Here is a 16,601-nt window from a genome sequence, read left to right as displayed (position 1 = left end):
GACAATGACACAACACACCTCCAGGCTGTGTAAGGGCTATTTGACAAAGAAGGAGAGTGATGGAGTGCTGGCCTCCACAATCACCCAACCTCAACCCAATTGAGATGGTTTGGGATGAGTTGGACTGCAGAGCGAAGGAAAAGCAGCCAACAAGTGCATAGTATATGTTGGAACTCCTTCAAGACGGTTGGAAAAGCATTCCAGGTGAAGCTGGTTGAGAGAATGCCAAGAGTGTGCAAAGCTGTCATCAAGGCAAAGGGTGGCTACTTTGAAGAATCTCAAATATAAAATAGATTTTGACTTGTTTAACACTTTTTTGGTTACTACATGATTCCATATGTTATTTCATAGTTTTGATGTCTTAGAATAATAGTAAAAATAAAGAAAAACCCTGGAATGAATAGGTGTGTCCAAACTTTTGACTGGTACTGTATGTATGTATGTATGTATGTATGTATGTATGTATGTATGTATGTATGTATAAATAAAATAGTTCCTGGTTAGCAGGATTAGGATTATAATCAGGGTTAGCAGGATTAGGGGCAGGAAATCAGATCCTGGTACAATCTGAGTCAATTTGACATGGCTCTTTCCTTGTATTGGATTTTGCTCTCTGATTAAATCGTGTCAGAAAGACAAGACGAGGAGCACTGGCACTCACTTGTCAATCATTGTCTTGAAGTCCAAAACGCCAGCGATCAACTTGGCCGCAAACCTGGGTGGAGAGATTTGAGCAAGATGATGTTATTACAAGTACAAATCAAACTTTATTTGCCACATGCGCCGAATATAACAACTGTAGACTTTACCGTGAAATGCTTACTTACAAGCCCTTAACCAACAGTGCAGTTCAAGAAGAAGAAAGTATTTACCAAGTAGGCTAAAATCAAAAGTAATAATAAAAAGAGTAACACAATAAGAATAACAAGGCTATATACAGGGGGCACCGGTACCGAGTCAGTGTGCAGGGGTACAGGCTAGTTGAGGTAATTTGTACATGTAGGTGGCGGCGAAGTGACTATGCATAGGTAACAAACAAACAGCGAGCAGCAGCAGTGTACAGGGGGGTGTCAATGTAAATTGCCCAGTGGCGATTTTTATGAATTGTTCAGCAGTCTAATGGCTTGGAGGTAGAAACTTGGCGCTCCGGTACCACTTGCCGTGCGGTAGCAGAGAAAACAGTCTGTAACTTGGGTGACTGGAGTCTCCGACAATTTTATGGGCTTTCCTCTGACACCACCTATAATATAGGTCCTGGATGGCAGGAAACTTGGCCCCAGTGATGTACTGGGCCGTTCGCACTACCCTCTGTAGCACCTTAGAGTCAGATGCCGAGCAGTTGCCATACCAGTTCGATGTTTGGTCAATGTATTTGAGTGAATAGGTACGAAATATGATTCTAAAAATGCTATGGATAATTAATTGCTTGTTATTTTGATTCTCAAACACTATTCTAGGACACTTGGAGGTATGAGAAACATGCGCAAAAATAATTTGATGGATCATTTGAATCTGGCCTTATTGCTTTTATCTTAATAAAATAAGATAAAAGCTGAAGTAAGAACGGTATTGAAAAGTTCAGGAAAACATCAGGGATGATCATCAAACAATCTTTGTGATTGATAGTTTGTGGAGAATCAATACATTTCCCTCAGTTATTCTGTGCAGATTCATCACTCACAGCTTGCATCATATGCGCAAAACAGAAGACACCTATGTGTTCCTGAGAATCCTAGCTTTCAGGAATGGTATTAGCTCCAACCATTCTAAATCTTGAGCCGAATTCATAGGAAGAAAATGATTTAAAGACGCGCCAGAAAATGCTTTTACTGCTCCGTTAGTCCCAGCCACAGATATCAAAGGTTACTCAGGTAACCACGGTTCTATGAACTGAGCGGCAAATTCAGCTGACCAGAAAATGCTTTTACTGCTCCGTTAGTCCCAGCCACAGATATCAAAGGTTACTCAGGTAACCACGGTTCTATGAACTGAGCGGCAAATTCAGCTGACTGAGTAAAACAACACATTCATTCATGTTATTGCTGCGAGACAATTAAGTTGGCGAGAGATGAGCAATGACTATGCCTGGAATAAATCCTAAAAAATATTGCTAGTGTGATATTCTGAACAGTGCACAACCTAATTGCAGTGAGATATAATAACAGAAAAAGCCCTTATAAAAAGTAGTAGAAATTACATAAGAGTTAGGCCAGCAAAAATGTATTCACTATTTAACCATGAATTTAACCTTGACTGTTTATAATGAGGGACGTCCCACATTTAACTTGGACACAAATAGTAGGAATTTGCACTGGCTTCAATCATGACGGTGTGAGCGTGTGTGTTTCACTGTCCAATCCAAGGCTTGAACATGATCTGAGGCTGTTTGGTCTCTTGTGCATCAACTTGGGAAAGCCTCAAGGGAGAGCGGACAGTGCATTATAAACAAAGCGCTGCATATATTGCCCAGAAATAACAGGGGTGTGGAGAAAAGTAAGGCGGGGCACCCGTTAAACAGTGATTCAACTTTGTCCGGCCTAATACATTTGATAAAACCCCCCAGGGGATTATTAGCGTGATCAGGGAGGTGAAAACAACATGGTCTTAGGTCAGACAACAAGCCATTTCTCTGCCATGTCAGTAGGCCATCTAAATCCTTTATACATGTAACCTATGTCAACAGGGGCCCATGTGCTGCAGTGCTTACTTCAGTGATCCTCTACTGCACTTTTATTTATATATATTTTCAGAGAGAGAGCGAGAGAGAGGGGGTGCAGTCTGAAGGGTAGTGTGTACAAAGGTCTTATGAATCTCAGCTGACCCCATAGTGAAATGTCACCCAATTGGCAACAATGTACTGGAAAGGTGAATGGTAGCTTGAGTACACATTAGCAGGTGAATGACACAGGGCCCCGGTTGTGTGTCATTGTGACATGTCTGTTACATGAAAATACACTTGAGTGATATGTGAGTAGAAATGGTGTTAGAGAAAGTGTGAAGGTTGTAACACAGGAGTAATGACTAGCAATGACTGCTAACACACGACAGCAGTGCAAGAGAGGACTGTATTTACATGACAGTAAGGGTGCGTTCATTAATTCACTCTGGCTATCTACTCCGATTTCAGAGCACTCTCGTCTGAGTGTGCCAGAGCGCAGAATAACTGATGAATTTACGGAAGCTCAACACCAGTTGAATATGGCCGGTGTCATTAAGCGTTGGCAAAAAAGCGTCATTAAATTGTTTCTAGCAGCACAGATAATCACCAATGCTCTAGATAACAAGAAAACAGCCTAACCAGCTCTCTCATTTGTGTCTGGAAGTAGCTTGCAAGCCAGCCAACGTTAGCCAGTTAGCTTGGGTGCTTGACTGCCATTGTGAGGCCAGAACGCTCGGATCAAACCAGAGCATCCAGTGTGCGCTCTGAACGCGCCGAGAGCGAAACGCTCTGAATTTACGAACGGACAATCTGACAACGCTCTGAATTTACTAATGCCCAGAGGGCACTCTGATACTCCAGAGTGAATTTACAAATGCACCCTAAGTTACCTAAAGTATAGCTGCAGGAGACAGCATATACACAACATAGTAATTGCTAGATTGTGACTACCGATAGATCAAATCAAATTTTATTAGTCACAGGCGCCGAATACAACAGGTGGAGACCTTACAGTGAAATGCTTACTTACGAGCCCCTAACCGACAGTGCCGGTTAAAAAAATATGGATAAGAGATAAAAGTAACAAGTAATTAAAGAGGAGCAGTAAAAAATAACAATATATAGAGGGGGGTGCCGGTACAGAGTCAATGTGTGGGGGCACCGGTTAGTTGAGGTAATATGTACAAGTAGGTAGAGTTAATTAAAGTGACTATGCATAGATGACAACAGAGAGTGGCAGTGGTGTGGAGAGGGGGGCAATGTGAATAGTCTGGGTAGCCATTTGACTAGATACAGTACATACAAGGATTCTGTAACAAAGGTGTTTCTAATGGTAAAGATGGTCATGATGTAGTGGTAGTAGTGAGGAATTTGTACAAAGTTGAGTGTTATGTTTGTCCCTACTAGCATCTATGTGGGGAGGGCTTGGTTCATCTCACCTCATCTGTCCCTGGCGGTCGCTGAACTCCAGGCGGGGTAAGACCACCCCGGGACTAGAGTGGACCACTACGGGCATCCGGTAGTCCAGATAGGCTGTAGTCAGCCACCAGTCTGACAGCTGGGGAGAGACGGAGAGAGAGAGAAAGAATGGCCAAATGAAGAGATGCATTAAAAAAAAGACAAAATAAGAGTGAACCATTCTCAACTTTGCCCTTGACACGTTTTTATTGTAATCTGGTCTTGTCTAAAGAATGTTCCTGTTTAATAACAATGTATCTCTGTTCAGTTTGTGGAATTAATCCATGGTACAGGTTTCTAATCATAGATAAAAGTGGCATTCGATTTTATTTTAACAATAGCAGTCTCTGACACTATAACCATAGGCCACTTGTACAACAACACCAAATTGCTAGTCTTGCCTTTGAGTAGGGCTGGGCGATATGGCCAAACTATCATATCACTGTGTCTTAATACAGGGTTAGGGTTTGATTTCAGCCAACTCACCCAGTTCTCAGTCTTGCGGGCCCTTCTCTCCAGGCCCTTCTGCAGCCTCTCCCCAACCCCCCCAGCCTTCTGGAACTCTGCCAACAGCTCCTTGGTGTGGCTCAACTCCTCCTCGTCCACGATGGGCTCCAGGATGGCCAGGTAGCGCTCGCACGTCTGCTGGAGGGAGGGCACTGGGAGCTTGGGGAGGCCCTCCTGGTGGCTCAGGTAGCGCCCGGGTATGCGCGTGGGCGCCACAGGCCTAACCAAGCGGCCACAAGGTTTCACCTTGTACCATAGGTCCTTAGCCTGGGAAATAGAGAGTGAGGTGGGGGAAATACTGGTCAGAGCCTGACGATCAATTACTGTAATGTAGTTAGTTATATTGTATTCTGTAGCTATGCAGACATGAAAACACGTTCTCTTTAGCCTGTAATACTGTATGACTAGTAGCTAGGTATTCTGCAGTAATTACATGTTGACTACTAAAGTTGGTATCGAAGAATTTAGCTCTGTGAAGAAGTCATGACTACCTACTGGTTGTCATAGGCAATATTCATTGGCTAATACACTCCCCAACAAACCAATGAAGGAAAGAATGGTGAAAGGTGAAGAGAAAGTGATATGAAAAAAATGTAATTGAGACGTCACATAACATGTCAGAGCTGTCAGAGACATTCAACATATAAAAACAGCAAATTGCGAAATGCTAGCTTTAGCCAGGAATTAGGTAAACCAATGAATTCGCCAAATACAATTGTTGCTGTGCTGTCAGATAGGGGTTGAAGCTATCACTTGCATGAATCCAACCAACTGTTATTGGTTTGTGGATCTTGTCTGTTTAATCTATGGTAATTACATTTTTTTTTCTTTTTTCCCTGCTATTTTAAATGAAATGTCATATGTGACCCGTTACAGAAAGATGGGCTTATGACTTGGGTTGCAAAGGGTCGGAAACTTTCCCTAGGAAGTTAACTTTTTAGTGACGGGGCAGTATTCGGAAATTCAGATGAATGACGTGCCCAAATTAAACTGCCTGCTACTCGGGCCCAGAAGGTAGGATATGCATATTATTAGTAGATTTGGATAGAAAACACTCTGAAGTTTCTAAAACGGTTTGAATGATGTCTGTGAGTATAACACAACTCATATGGCAGGCAAAAACCTGAGAAAAATCCAACCAGGAAGTGTGGAAATTTGAGGTTTGTAGTTTTTCCAAGTGATTCCCTATCCAGTATACAGTGACTTAGGGTTCATTTTGAACTTCCTAAGGCTTCCACTAGATGTCAACAGTCTTTAGAACGTTGTTTCATGCTTCTACTGTGAATAGGGAGAGAATAAGAGCTCCTGGAAGTAGATGAGTGAGAAAATGACATGAGCTCAGTGGCGCGCACTCCGTGAGAGTTAGCTGTGTTCCTTTTCTTTTTTGAATACAAAGGAATCATCCGGTTGGAATATTATGGAAGATTTATGATAAAAACATCCTAAAGATTGATTCTATACATCGTTTGACATTATATACATCGTCTGTAATATAACTTTTTTGACTTTTCGTCTGAACTTAACTGCGCGAGCACAGTGCATTTGGAGTACTCTACCGAACGCGCGAACAAAAAGGAGGTATTTGGACATATATATGGACTTTATTGAAACAAATGAACATTTATTGGGGAACTGGGATTCCTGGGAGTGCATTCCGATGAAGATCATCAAAGGTAAGTGAATATTTATAATGTTATTTCTGAGTTTTGTTGAATAGTGTGTCCCGTGGGTGGAGCGTCCCACATTTCCCAGAGAGGTTAACTACATCATTTCCACCCCTCAACCAGTATTCTACAAGAGCACAGACACAAGGGACAACAGACACACTGGTCTCGACATTGCAGATGAGCTGAAGGCAGTCATCAATGACCTTGGACCACAGAAGGTATTTGCACTGGTGACAGACAATGCTGCAAACATGAAGGCTCCTTGGTCAAAAGTGGATGAGTCCTACCCTCACATCACACTCATTGGCTGTGCTGCTCATGCATTGAATCTGTTCCTCAAGGACATCATGGCACTGAAAACAATGGATACACTCTACAAGAGAGCCAAGGAAATGGTTAGGTATGTGAAGGGTCATCAAGTTATAGCAGCAATCTACCTCACCAAGCAAAGTCAGAAGAATAAGAGCATCACATTGAAGCTGCCCAGCAACACCTGTTGGGGTGGTGTTGTCATCATGTTTGACAGTCTCCTGGAGGGGAAGGAGTCTCTCCAAAAAATTGCCATTTCACAGTCTGCCGATACGGACAGTCCCGTCAAGAGGTTCCTCCTGGATGATGCATTTTGGGAGAGAGTGGTAAGCAGCCTGAAACCTGTAGCAGTAGGCAATGCACAGATTGAGGGAGACAATGCTATCTCGTCTGATGTTCAGACTCTGTTGCAGATGTAAGAGAAATCCGTACTGCCCTGCCCACTTTACCGTTGCTCCAAGCAGAGGAAACTGCAGTTCTGAAATACATCAAAAAGCATGAAGACTTCTACCTGAAGCCCATACACACCGTAGCGTACATGTTGGACCCCAAGTATGCTGGCAAGAGCATCCTGTCTGGTGCAGAGATCAACAAGGCCTATGGTGTCATTACTACCGTGTCTCGCCACCTTGGCCTGGATGAGGGCAAGGTTCTTGGCAGTCTGGTGAAGTACACTTCCAAGCAAAGGCTTTGGGATGGAGATGCAATATCTCATCAGCCACCTGGTGGAAAGGACTTTGTGGATCTGAGGCTCTTTCCCCTGTTGCCTCAATCCTCCAAATCCCACCAACATCAGCCGCCTCAGAGCGCAACCGGTCCTTCTTTGGGAACACACACACACACACACACCAAAGCATGCAACAGGCTGACCAATACAAGAGTTGAAAGATTGTTGGCCATCCGGGCAAATGAGGCTTTTTGAGCCTGTCAACGAGCCATCCTCAACAAGGTTGGAAAGTGACAGTGAAGATGAGGTGTCAGAGTCTGATGTTCAAGAGGTGGACATTGAGGAGGTCCAGGGAGAAGACATGGAAGCCTGAGAGAAAGACAACCAAAAGCTTTAGTTTCTTGACTATCATTTTGCAGATGCATGTTGAAAAGGTTGGTGAGATAATGTTCAGATAATCCTTTTTGGCAATTTGGTGCAAGTATTCCTTTTATAAATATATGTTTCCCAAGGATTAATGTAGAGCAAGAGTGAAAATCACAGCAAAACATTTTGAATGCCCTTTTCTCCTAAATGGGATTATAAATGTATCAACTTTTAAAGCAGCATTACTTCCCCATGTTTCCTTAAACTACAGTGTATGACATGCCATTGTGAAGCTCTGGGTGTGTACTTTTATCCAATGTGAAGCATATGACTGAAAAGAGATGGTGGATCACATGTCTAAAATACTTCCTTAAATCTTTAATAGCTACCACGGCATATCACTTGCATGAATACAACCTACTATTTTTGGTTCAGGGACCTTGTTTGCACAATGTACGGCAATTACTTTTGTATTTTTTGACCGTCTTAATAAAAAATACAGTGTCTTCAGAAAGTATTCACACCCCTTGACTTTCACTTTTTGTTCTGTTACAGCCCGAATGTAATATATATATATGTATTGTTTTTTGTCACTGGCCTACAGACAAGACCTCATAATGTCTAAGAGGAATTGTGTATAGACATTTTTACAAATGAATTAAGAAGGAAAAGCGGAAATGTCTTGAGTAACTAAGTATTCAACCCCTTTGTTATGGCAAGCCTAAATAGGTTCAGGAGTAAAGATCTGCTTAACAAGTCACATAATAAGTCACTGTGTGCAATAATAGTGTTTTAACATGATTTTTGAATGACTACCTCATCTCTGTACCCCACACATACAGATAACTGTAAGGTCCCTCAGTCAAGCAGTGAATTTCAAACACAGATTCAACCACAAAGACAAGGGAGGTTTACCAGTGCCTCGCAAAGAAGGAAGGTAGACACTTAAAAAAAAAGCAGACATTGAATATCCCTTTGAGCATGGTGAAGTTATTACACTTTATCAATAGACCCAGTCGTCCTTCCTAACTTATTTGCCGGATAGGAAGGAAACTGCTCAGGGATTTCACCATGAGGCCAATGGTGACTTTAAAACAGTTGCAGTGTTTAATGGCTGTGGTAGGAGAAAACTGAGGATGGATCAACAACATTTTAGTTACAATACTAAACTCAATCACACTGCCCTTTCCTAACTGGACAAAAGGAACACCAATGTGAGAATGCTGTTCATGGATAGCTCAGCATCCACCATAGTGCCCACAAAGCTCATCACTAAGCTAAGGACCCTGGGACTAAACACCTCCCTCTGCAACTGGATCCTGGACTTCCTGACAGGCCGCCCCCAGGCGGTAAGGGTAGTTAACAACACATCTGCCTCGCTGATCCTCAACACGGGGGCCCCTCAGGGGTGGGTGCTTAGTCCCCTCCTGTACTCCCTGTTCACCCACGACTGCGTGGCCAAGCAAGATTCCAACACCATCATTAAGTTTGCTGACGACAACAGTGGTAGACATGATCACTGACAACAATGAGACAGCCTTTAGGGAGGAGGTCAGAGACCTGGCAGTGTGGTGCCAAGACAACAACCTCTCCCTCAATGTGAGCAAGACAAAGGAGCTGATCGTGGACTACAGGAAAAAGTGGGCCGAACAGGCCCCCATTAATGTCGTCGGGGCTGTAGTGGAGCAGGTGGTGAGTTAAGTTCCTTAGTGTCCACATCACCAACAAACTATCATGGTCCAAACACACCAAAAGAGTTGTGAAGAGGGCACAACAACACCTATTCCCCCTCAGAAGTCTGAAAAGATATGGCATGGGTCCCCAGATCCTCAAAAAGTTACACAGCTGCACAATCGAGAGCATCCTGACCAGTTGCATCACCGCCTGGTATGGCAACTGCTCGGCACCCAACCGTAAGGCGCTACAGAGGGTAGTGTGTACAGCCCAGTACATCACTGAGGACAAGCTTCCTTCCATCGAGGACCTATATATAGTAGGCGGTGTCAGAGGAAGGCTCCAAAAATGGTCAAAGACTTCAGCCACCCAAGTCATAGACTATTCTCTCTGCTACCGCACGGCAAGCGGTACTGGAGCGCCAAGTCTAGGTCCAAAAAGTTCCTTAACTTAAGGCTCCTTAGCTTCTACCGCCAAGCCATAAGACTGCTGAACAATTAATCAAATGGCCACCCAGACTATTTACATAGACCCCCTTTCCTTCCACTTGTTTTGTACACTGCTGCTACTCGCTGTTTATTATCTGTGCAGTTACTTTACCTCCATGTAGAAATTACCTCGACTAACTTGTACCCCCATACACTGACTGAGTACCGGTACCCCCTGAATATAGCCTCATTGTTATTTTATTGTTTACTTTAGTTTATTTAGTAAATATTTTCTTAACTCTATTTCTTGAACTGCATTGTTGGTTAAGGGCTTGTAAGTAAGCATTTCACAGTAAGGTCTACACCAGTTGTATTCAGTGCATGTGACAAATAAAATTTGATTTGAAATGACAGAGTGAAAAGGAGAGTAGCGTTTCCCGAAACTTGGTTCCCGGGACCCCAAGGTGTGCACGTTTTGTTTGTCCTAGCACTACACCGCTGATTTAAATGATCAAGTAATCATCAAGCTTTGATTATTTGAATCAGCTATCTAGTGTTAGTGCAAAAAACAAAACGTGCACCCCTTGTGGTCCCAGGACCAAGTTTGGGAAATACTGCTGCACAGAATAAACATATTCCAAAACATACATACTGTTTGCAATAAGGCACCAAAGGAATACTGCAATAAATGTGGCAAAGCAACAACTTTTTGTCCTGAATACATAGTGTTATGTTTGCGGAAAATCCAATACAACACATTACTCCATATTTTCAAGCATAGTGGTGGCTGCATCATGTTACGGGTATGCTTGTAATCGTTAAGAACTGGGGAGTTTTTCATAATGAAAATAAATGGAATGGAGCTAAGCACAGGCAGAATCCTAGATAAAAACCTAGTTCAGTCTGCTTTCCATCAGATACTGGGAGATAAATTCACATTTCATCAGGACAATAACCTACAACACAAGGCCAAATCTACACTGGAGTTACTTACCAAGAAGACAGTGAATGTTCCTGAGTGGCCGAGTTACAGTTTTGACTTAAATCAACTTGAAGATCTATGGCAAGACCTGGAAATGCGTGTCCAGCAATGATCAACAACCAAATTGACAGATCTTGAAGAATTTTGAAAACAATAAAAATTGGCAAATGTTGTACAATCCAGGTGTGGAACGCTGTTAGAGACTTACCCAGAGAGCTCACGGCTGCAATCGCTGCCAATGGTGGGTGCATCTACAAAGTATTGACTCAGGGTTGTGAATACTTATTTAAATCAGATATTTCTGTATTTCATGTTCAATAAATTTGCAAAAATGTCTAAAAACATGTTTTCACTTCGTCATAAGGGTAGATGGGTGAGAAATAAAAAAATTTTTAATCCATTTTGAATTAAGGCCTTAATTAACACAGAAAAATGTGGAATAAGTCAAGGGGTATAAATACTATTTGAAGGCACTGTACTTGGTTAAAACTTCAATAGCTTCCACCCCATATGACTTTCATGAACACAACCAACTAATATTGATTCGGGGACTTCTTCCCTCTAATCCACAGCAATTACTTTTGGCCGTATAGATTTTATACATTTCAATTTACTTTACATTGAATGTAAAGGGGTGCTCAGAGTCTGGGCAAGGGCAGCCAGACTCGGACAGGGGCAGGACCCCCTACCCTTAATGTTTGGACTTAGTCTCTGATGCTGTGCTGGAGCGCGGCCACCAGATGCATGGCTGGACTTTACCTGCTGAGTGGTTAAACCAGGTGCAGAGAATGGGTTTGGGTCACCAGGTGCCTGTGGTTCCTGGCAGAGGAGCTATAAAGGTCTGAGTGGGGGGTTGGGGGTGGTTAAGTGCGGGTTCCCCGGTTTGCGAGGTTCTGGAGGTGGGTGAGCCCTGGCCGGGACGTGGTGATGGGTGATGCCCAGGGAGAGGGATGTTGCCTGGGTAGGGAGATTAGGGAGTAGGTCTGGAGGCCCTGGGAGTAAGCTGGACTCAGGGAGAGGGCAGACAGGGCAGGGAGAGCAGACCTAGAAGCCTGGAGGTCTGGACAGGCTGTGGAGAGGAAAAAGTGGAGCTCCATGGGTTGGAATAAGCTGGACTAGCCAAGGGAGAAGGCAGGTAGGCAGGCAGTGCAGGCGGGGAGTGTAGGTCTAGAGGTCTGGACTTAGGCTGTGGAGCTGCAGTGTAAGGCGTGGCGCTCCAGAGAAGGTGAAGTAAGCACCAGACAGGAGTGCCATGAGTGGGGGAGAGGTCACCAGGTCAGTGGGGGCCTGACTGGAGCTCCAGAGAGGTCCAAGGAGGGAGAGGTAGGAGTAAGGCCCAGACGGGGGTACCTCAAGTGGCGGAGACATCACCAGTGGCTGCCTGTAGGTCAGGTAGGCCCCAGGGAGAAGGTTTGTGAGTGGGCCAGCCCTCCCTGATCCTTTTGCTGGGGCAGAGAGCTGGTTGGACTGAGTGGCAGCCCCTGGAGGCTGCAGGTCAGTCCCCTCTCCCAAATGTCCCTGGTGGCAGAGAGCTGGCTGGACTGAGTGGTGGCCCCTGGAGGTCACAGGTCGGTCCCCTCTCCCTGGGTAGGCCTCAGCTCTCCTTGGCCCTCTCCCAAATGTCCCTGGGGCAGGGGGCTGGCTGGATGGAGTGGGGCCCTCCAGAGCTCTATCATTCAATAGAGGGCTGATAAAGGGCGGGAGTAACTATGACCCTCTTTAGATAGCCAAATGGTGACACACTGCTCTGAAACAGCCAGTGGAGCAAAAGCTGGACTGTAATTGTTCCATTCATTCAAGTCATACGGTGGAAGTAATTGAAGGAAGTACGTCATGTAAATACAATTTATGTAAGTTCAATTTCAATTAATTGAAGATAGCCAAATTCAAAAAATACAAAAGCATTTGCCTTACGTTGTATTGATGAGGTCCCTGAACCAATAACAGTTGGTTGAATTCATGCAAGTGATATGGGGTGGAAGCTGTTGAAGTTTATTTTTTTTTTGTTATGTATTCATTGAAAAACAGCCAAAGTTTTTTGGGAAATACTAAAATAATTGCGAGGTCTCTGAACTAATCACACTTGTTTGTATTCATGTAAGTCCTATAAGGTGGAAGCATTTCTCTGTAAAGGGAATTTAAAAAATTGATAAAGTAAAATAAAAAAAATGAAACATTTGCAGTGGATTCGAGAGAAGTCTCTGAACAATGTCAAATTGATTTGAGAGCGATATTTGATGTGGTTGTGAAGCTATAGACATATTTTATTAACACGCAAAAGTAGGCGTTGCAGTGTTTAGACGGTCCGCCTTAAGCGTCAGCGGAGGAGAGCAACGGTTTAGCTACATTTTGACTCCAAAAACGAAATACGAAACCGAAGTGCAAAAACCAAGGGGTGTTACTTGTTCGCTATAGTCAGCTGATTCAGAATGTCATTTATACCATTCTTGCGCATTTTGTTTCATTGGTATTAACGAGCAAAGTGAATATGTAATATAATTTTAACTACACCACACTGCAGCAACGATATCAGTAAGGCTAGACTTTGCCCCGAATAGTTAACGTGTTACACATTGCTTGACACGCAGCGAGGCTGTAACTGCGTAACGTTAGCTAGCTAGAGTTATTTGACTCAATGCCCATTGTTTTCGATAAATAACTAGCTAACTAGAACACACCCCAAGAACACTTGTTTTTCCTTGCTAAACCCTTTTGCGGGCTACAAGGGAGCTATTGTAGCTAACATGGTTGATCGTGTACTCACCATCGTCCTGGCTAAAATGCCCAACATTCTGGATGATTCGGAAAGATCCGCCCACAAATGCCCGGTGCTCAAAGTACAGGAATTAATCGGTTTCTCATTCCCAGTTGAACTCCAATGAACGGACCACAAAGCGTAATTCAAGGGCGAATAGTTACTTCAGGAACACCCTTCAAAACAACAACTCTGCCATCGTTAAGACAGCTACGCCAAAGATGGTACTAGCTGCGCAGTTACAGCTTCACTACGTTGACACGTTTTGGTAACATGATCTCCTCGCCGGTCCCAGTTCACTTCACAAGGAGGCGATACAAGTTTTTTATTTTGCGAAAGCAAGGAAAAGTTGCTTTGGTTAGCTAAACTTTTGTGAAATAATCAGATGTATAATTATAAACTAGATGTTGTTCTTTAGCTCTTAAAGGGTTTACTTTACTATTCAAAGCAAAGCACTTACATATAGTCAAAGTTACATTTAGTAAAATAATTGGTGTAATTACTTTGATAGACTATTACTTTGGATTGTGGCGCAGTTAGATCACAAAAATATCTAAACGGCAGTTGTTGCCTGTGAAAATTTTAAGACAGAAATAGGACAAAGAACATGGGAATAAAAAGCAGGATAATGTGGACAACACTGTTAGGAACGCAAAGCTACTCTGAATCGTTCATGCTGTGGGTTTCAGATAAATAGATGCACGATTTACTTTTGTAAAATGTTCAATGTAAATGAAGTTATATTTTAGTTGAATGATGATGTCAGTCAGTCTCCTAACCTGATACGTTAATTATAATAGCCTATACACTGAGTGTATAAAACATTAGAAGCGCCTTCCTAATATTGAGTTACAGCCCAATTTGTCCTCAAACCAGCCTCATTTAGTCTGGGCATGGACTCTACAAGGTGTCGAAAGCGTTCCACAGGGTTGCTGGCCCATGTTGACTACCATGCCTCCCACAGTTGTGTCAAATTGGCAGGATGTCCTTTGGGTGGTGGACCATTGATACACATGGGGAACTGGTGAGCGTAAAAAACCCAGCTGCGTTGTAGTTCTTGACACACAAACCGGGTGCCTGGCACCTACTACCTACCATACCCCGTTTTGTCTTGCCCATTCACCCTCTGAATGGCACACAATCATGTCTCAAGGCTTAAACATCCATATTTAACCTGTATTCTCCCCATCATCTACAATTATTGAAGTGGATTTAAAAGGTGACATCAAGAGACCATAGCTTTCACTTGGATTCACCTAGTCAGTCTATAGCTAGGTTTCCATCCAATTGGCAAAATATTTTCATGCGAACGTTGTAAAATCCGCATAAAGAAAATATGCGCGTTTTCCAACCAGTGGTGTTTCCACCAAACGGACTTGTTGCGTGATGACCTAGTGCACACAATACTTACTTTTTCGCTCAAGTTCAATGTGTTTCCATAGCATTTTCAATTCTTGTTTTTGCGTTAAATAGCAAATATGCCTACTCAGGTCTTGCAAGTGCGCTCTAGCCAACGGCTTGTAGATACAGTGCGGGTAGTCTAGAGTACATTATGAGATTATGTTATGAGAATTAAGTTATCAATGTTCTTAAACCGAACTTCAATTAAACTACTCAGTCTGCCCCACCAGAGTGTGTAAGATTCTGGTTGAATGAAGCAGACGGATAGCCAGCCTACAAGGGTCAAAACGTTTATTTATGAGAGCTCTGAAATCCTTACAATGTACAAAGCCTTTTATATTAAACACACACACACACACACACACACACACATAAACTTACATCAGTAGAGAACTCCACCCCGCTTCCTTATCAACCTTGCCACCTGTCTTCTAATCTCCTGCCAACTAAGCCGTTCCCAGGCCGTTGTTTCTCTCCCTAATTTAGGGAGGCTTCTTCTCCTGTTCCCTTCCCAAGGTCGTCTTATCAACTCTGCCCTGTTCATTTTGAAGTGGTAACAGTGTCTTAGTCTTAACCCATCTACTCACACACAGTATTCGATTATAGTTAACATGTTATTATAGCCTTATAATTACCTAATACATTTCAACAGGTTATATGGTTTCTGAGTGAAATCATTTAGTCAAACCTTTAATCATATAATTTACATTACAGATTATTATGGGAAAGAGTGGCAATATTTTTATTTGTCAAACGGCAGTCAAGCATCGATCATCAAGTCATGAAAGAAGCATCAAGATCACCGTGCACTTTCACCACCCTGTGAAGTTCATAATACCTTATTATTTAATATGTTAACAAACTGTTTCCCAAGTCGTAGTGGGGGGACCACGCACCACGTCATGGCGTGACTAGTCCAAGTTTACTTCGATATGATGGTAGTTTTATCAATATTTGTGCATAAAGGCATTTCCACCGCCATTTCTCGCATAATACATTTTACCAACACAAAAAAAGATCCCACCATGTCGAACTAATCTGTCGGCATTTATACAATTGTACCGAAACGTGTTGTTTTCTTCACAGCTGTAGTGATTTGTTTTAATATGGTATGACTTCACTCGCATAAAAACTGGATGGAAACGTGGTATATGCTCCCGAGTGGCGTAGATCAGATCAAAACACTAAGTGACAACACTGCCCCCATGCTGCGGAAGGAATGATACGGCGTGTCTCAATTTTCAGTTAGTAAAAAATATATATCGAGTGCCGGATCTACAAGGAGCCGCCCCTTTTGTGACGAAAAACGACATTACAACACTCCGAATCTTGCGTCTGCATTAAGTATGCGTTTCAAAACAACCTCGACCTAGAAAATCTCTAACTTCCGAGTTCAGTTCGTTCAAGACAATTAGGAACTCGGTGAAAAACGAGCTCCGACTGGGAATGGTCATCCAACTCTGAATTCCAAGTCGGAAACTGGCGTCATTCTAGAGCTCCGACTTGAAGATCACTGATGTCATGATTTGACCTCCTTTTTTTCCGGAGTTGCAAGTTGTCTTGAAAGCACCAAGAGTTTGTAGAAACTTACGCTACCATTTGTAAATAAATAAATACAATGTTAACCTTTATTTAACTAGGCAAGTCAGTTAAGAACAAATTCTTAATTACAATGACGGCCTAACCCGGACGACGCTGGGCCAATTGTTCGCCGCCCAATGGACTCCC

The 16,601-nt window shown here is 43.0% G+C and overlaps 1 protein-coding gene across 1 annotated transcript in view; it reads right to left on the bottom strand.

Moving 5' to 3' along the window:
* The window catches only part of crata (carnitine O-acetyltransferase a), a 33,260-nt gene extending 19,539 nt beyond the window's left edge, over positions 1-13,721 (bottom strand). The window contains exons 1-4 of the mRNA XM_029710246.1: positions 13,482-13,721; positions 4,604-4,891; positions 4,099-4,217; positions 662-715 (exon numbers count right to left, since the gene is read on the bottom strand). Of these exons, the coding sequence (XP_029566106.1) occupies positions 662-715; positions 4,099-4,217; positions 4,604-4,891; positions 13,482-13,508 (488 nt within the window). The 5' untranslated portion in view covers positions 13,509-13,721. The remainder of the gene's footprint in view (positions 1-661; positions 716-4,098; positions 4,218-4,603; positions 4,892-13,481) is intronic.
* Between the last annotated feature and the right edge of the window lie 2,880 nt (positions 13,722-16,601).

The sequence above is a fragment of the Salmo trutta genome, chromosome 23 (assembly GCF_901001165.1).
Source record: "Salmo trutta chromosome 23, fSalTru1.1, whole genome shotgun sequence".
NCBI lineage: Eukaryota > Metazoa > Chordata > Actinopteri > Salmoniformes > Salmonidae > Salmo > Salmo trutta.
This window is presented reverse-complemented; position numbering and strand designations above follow the sequence as displayed.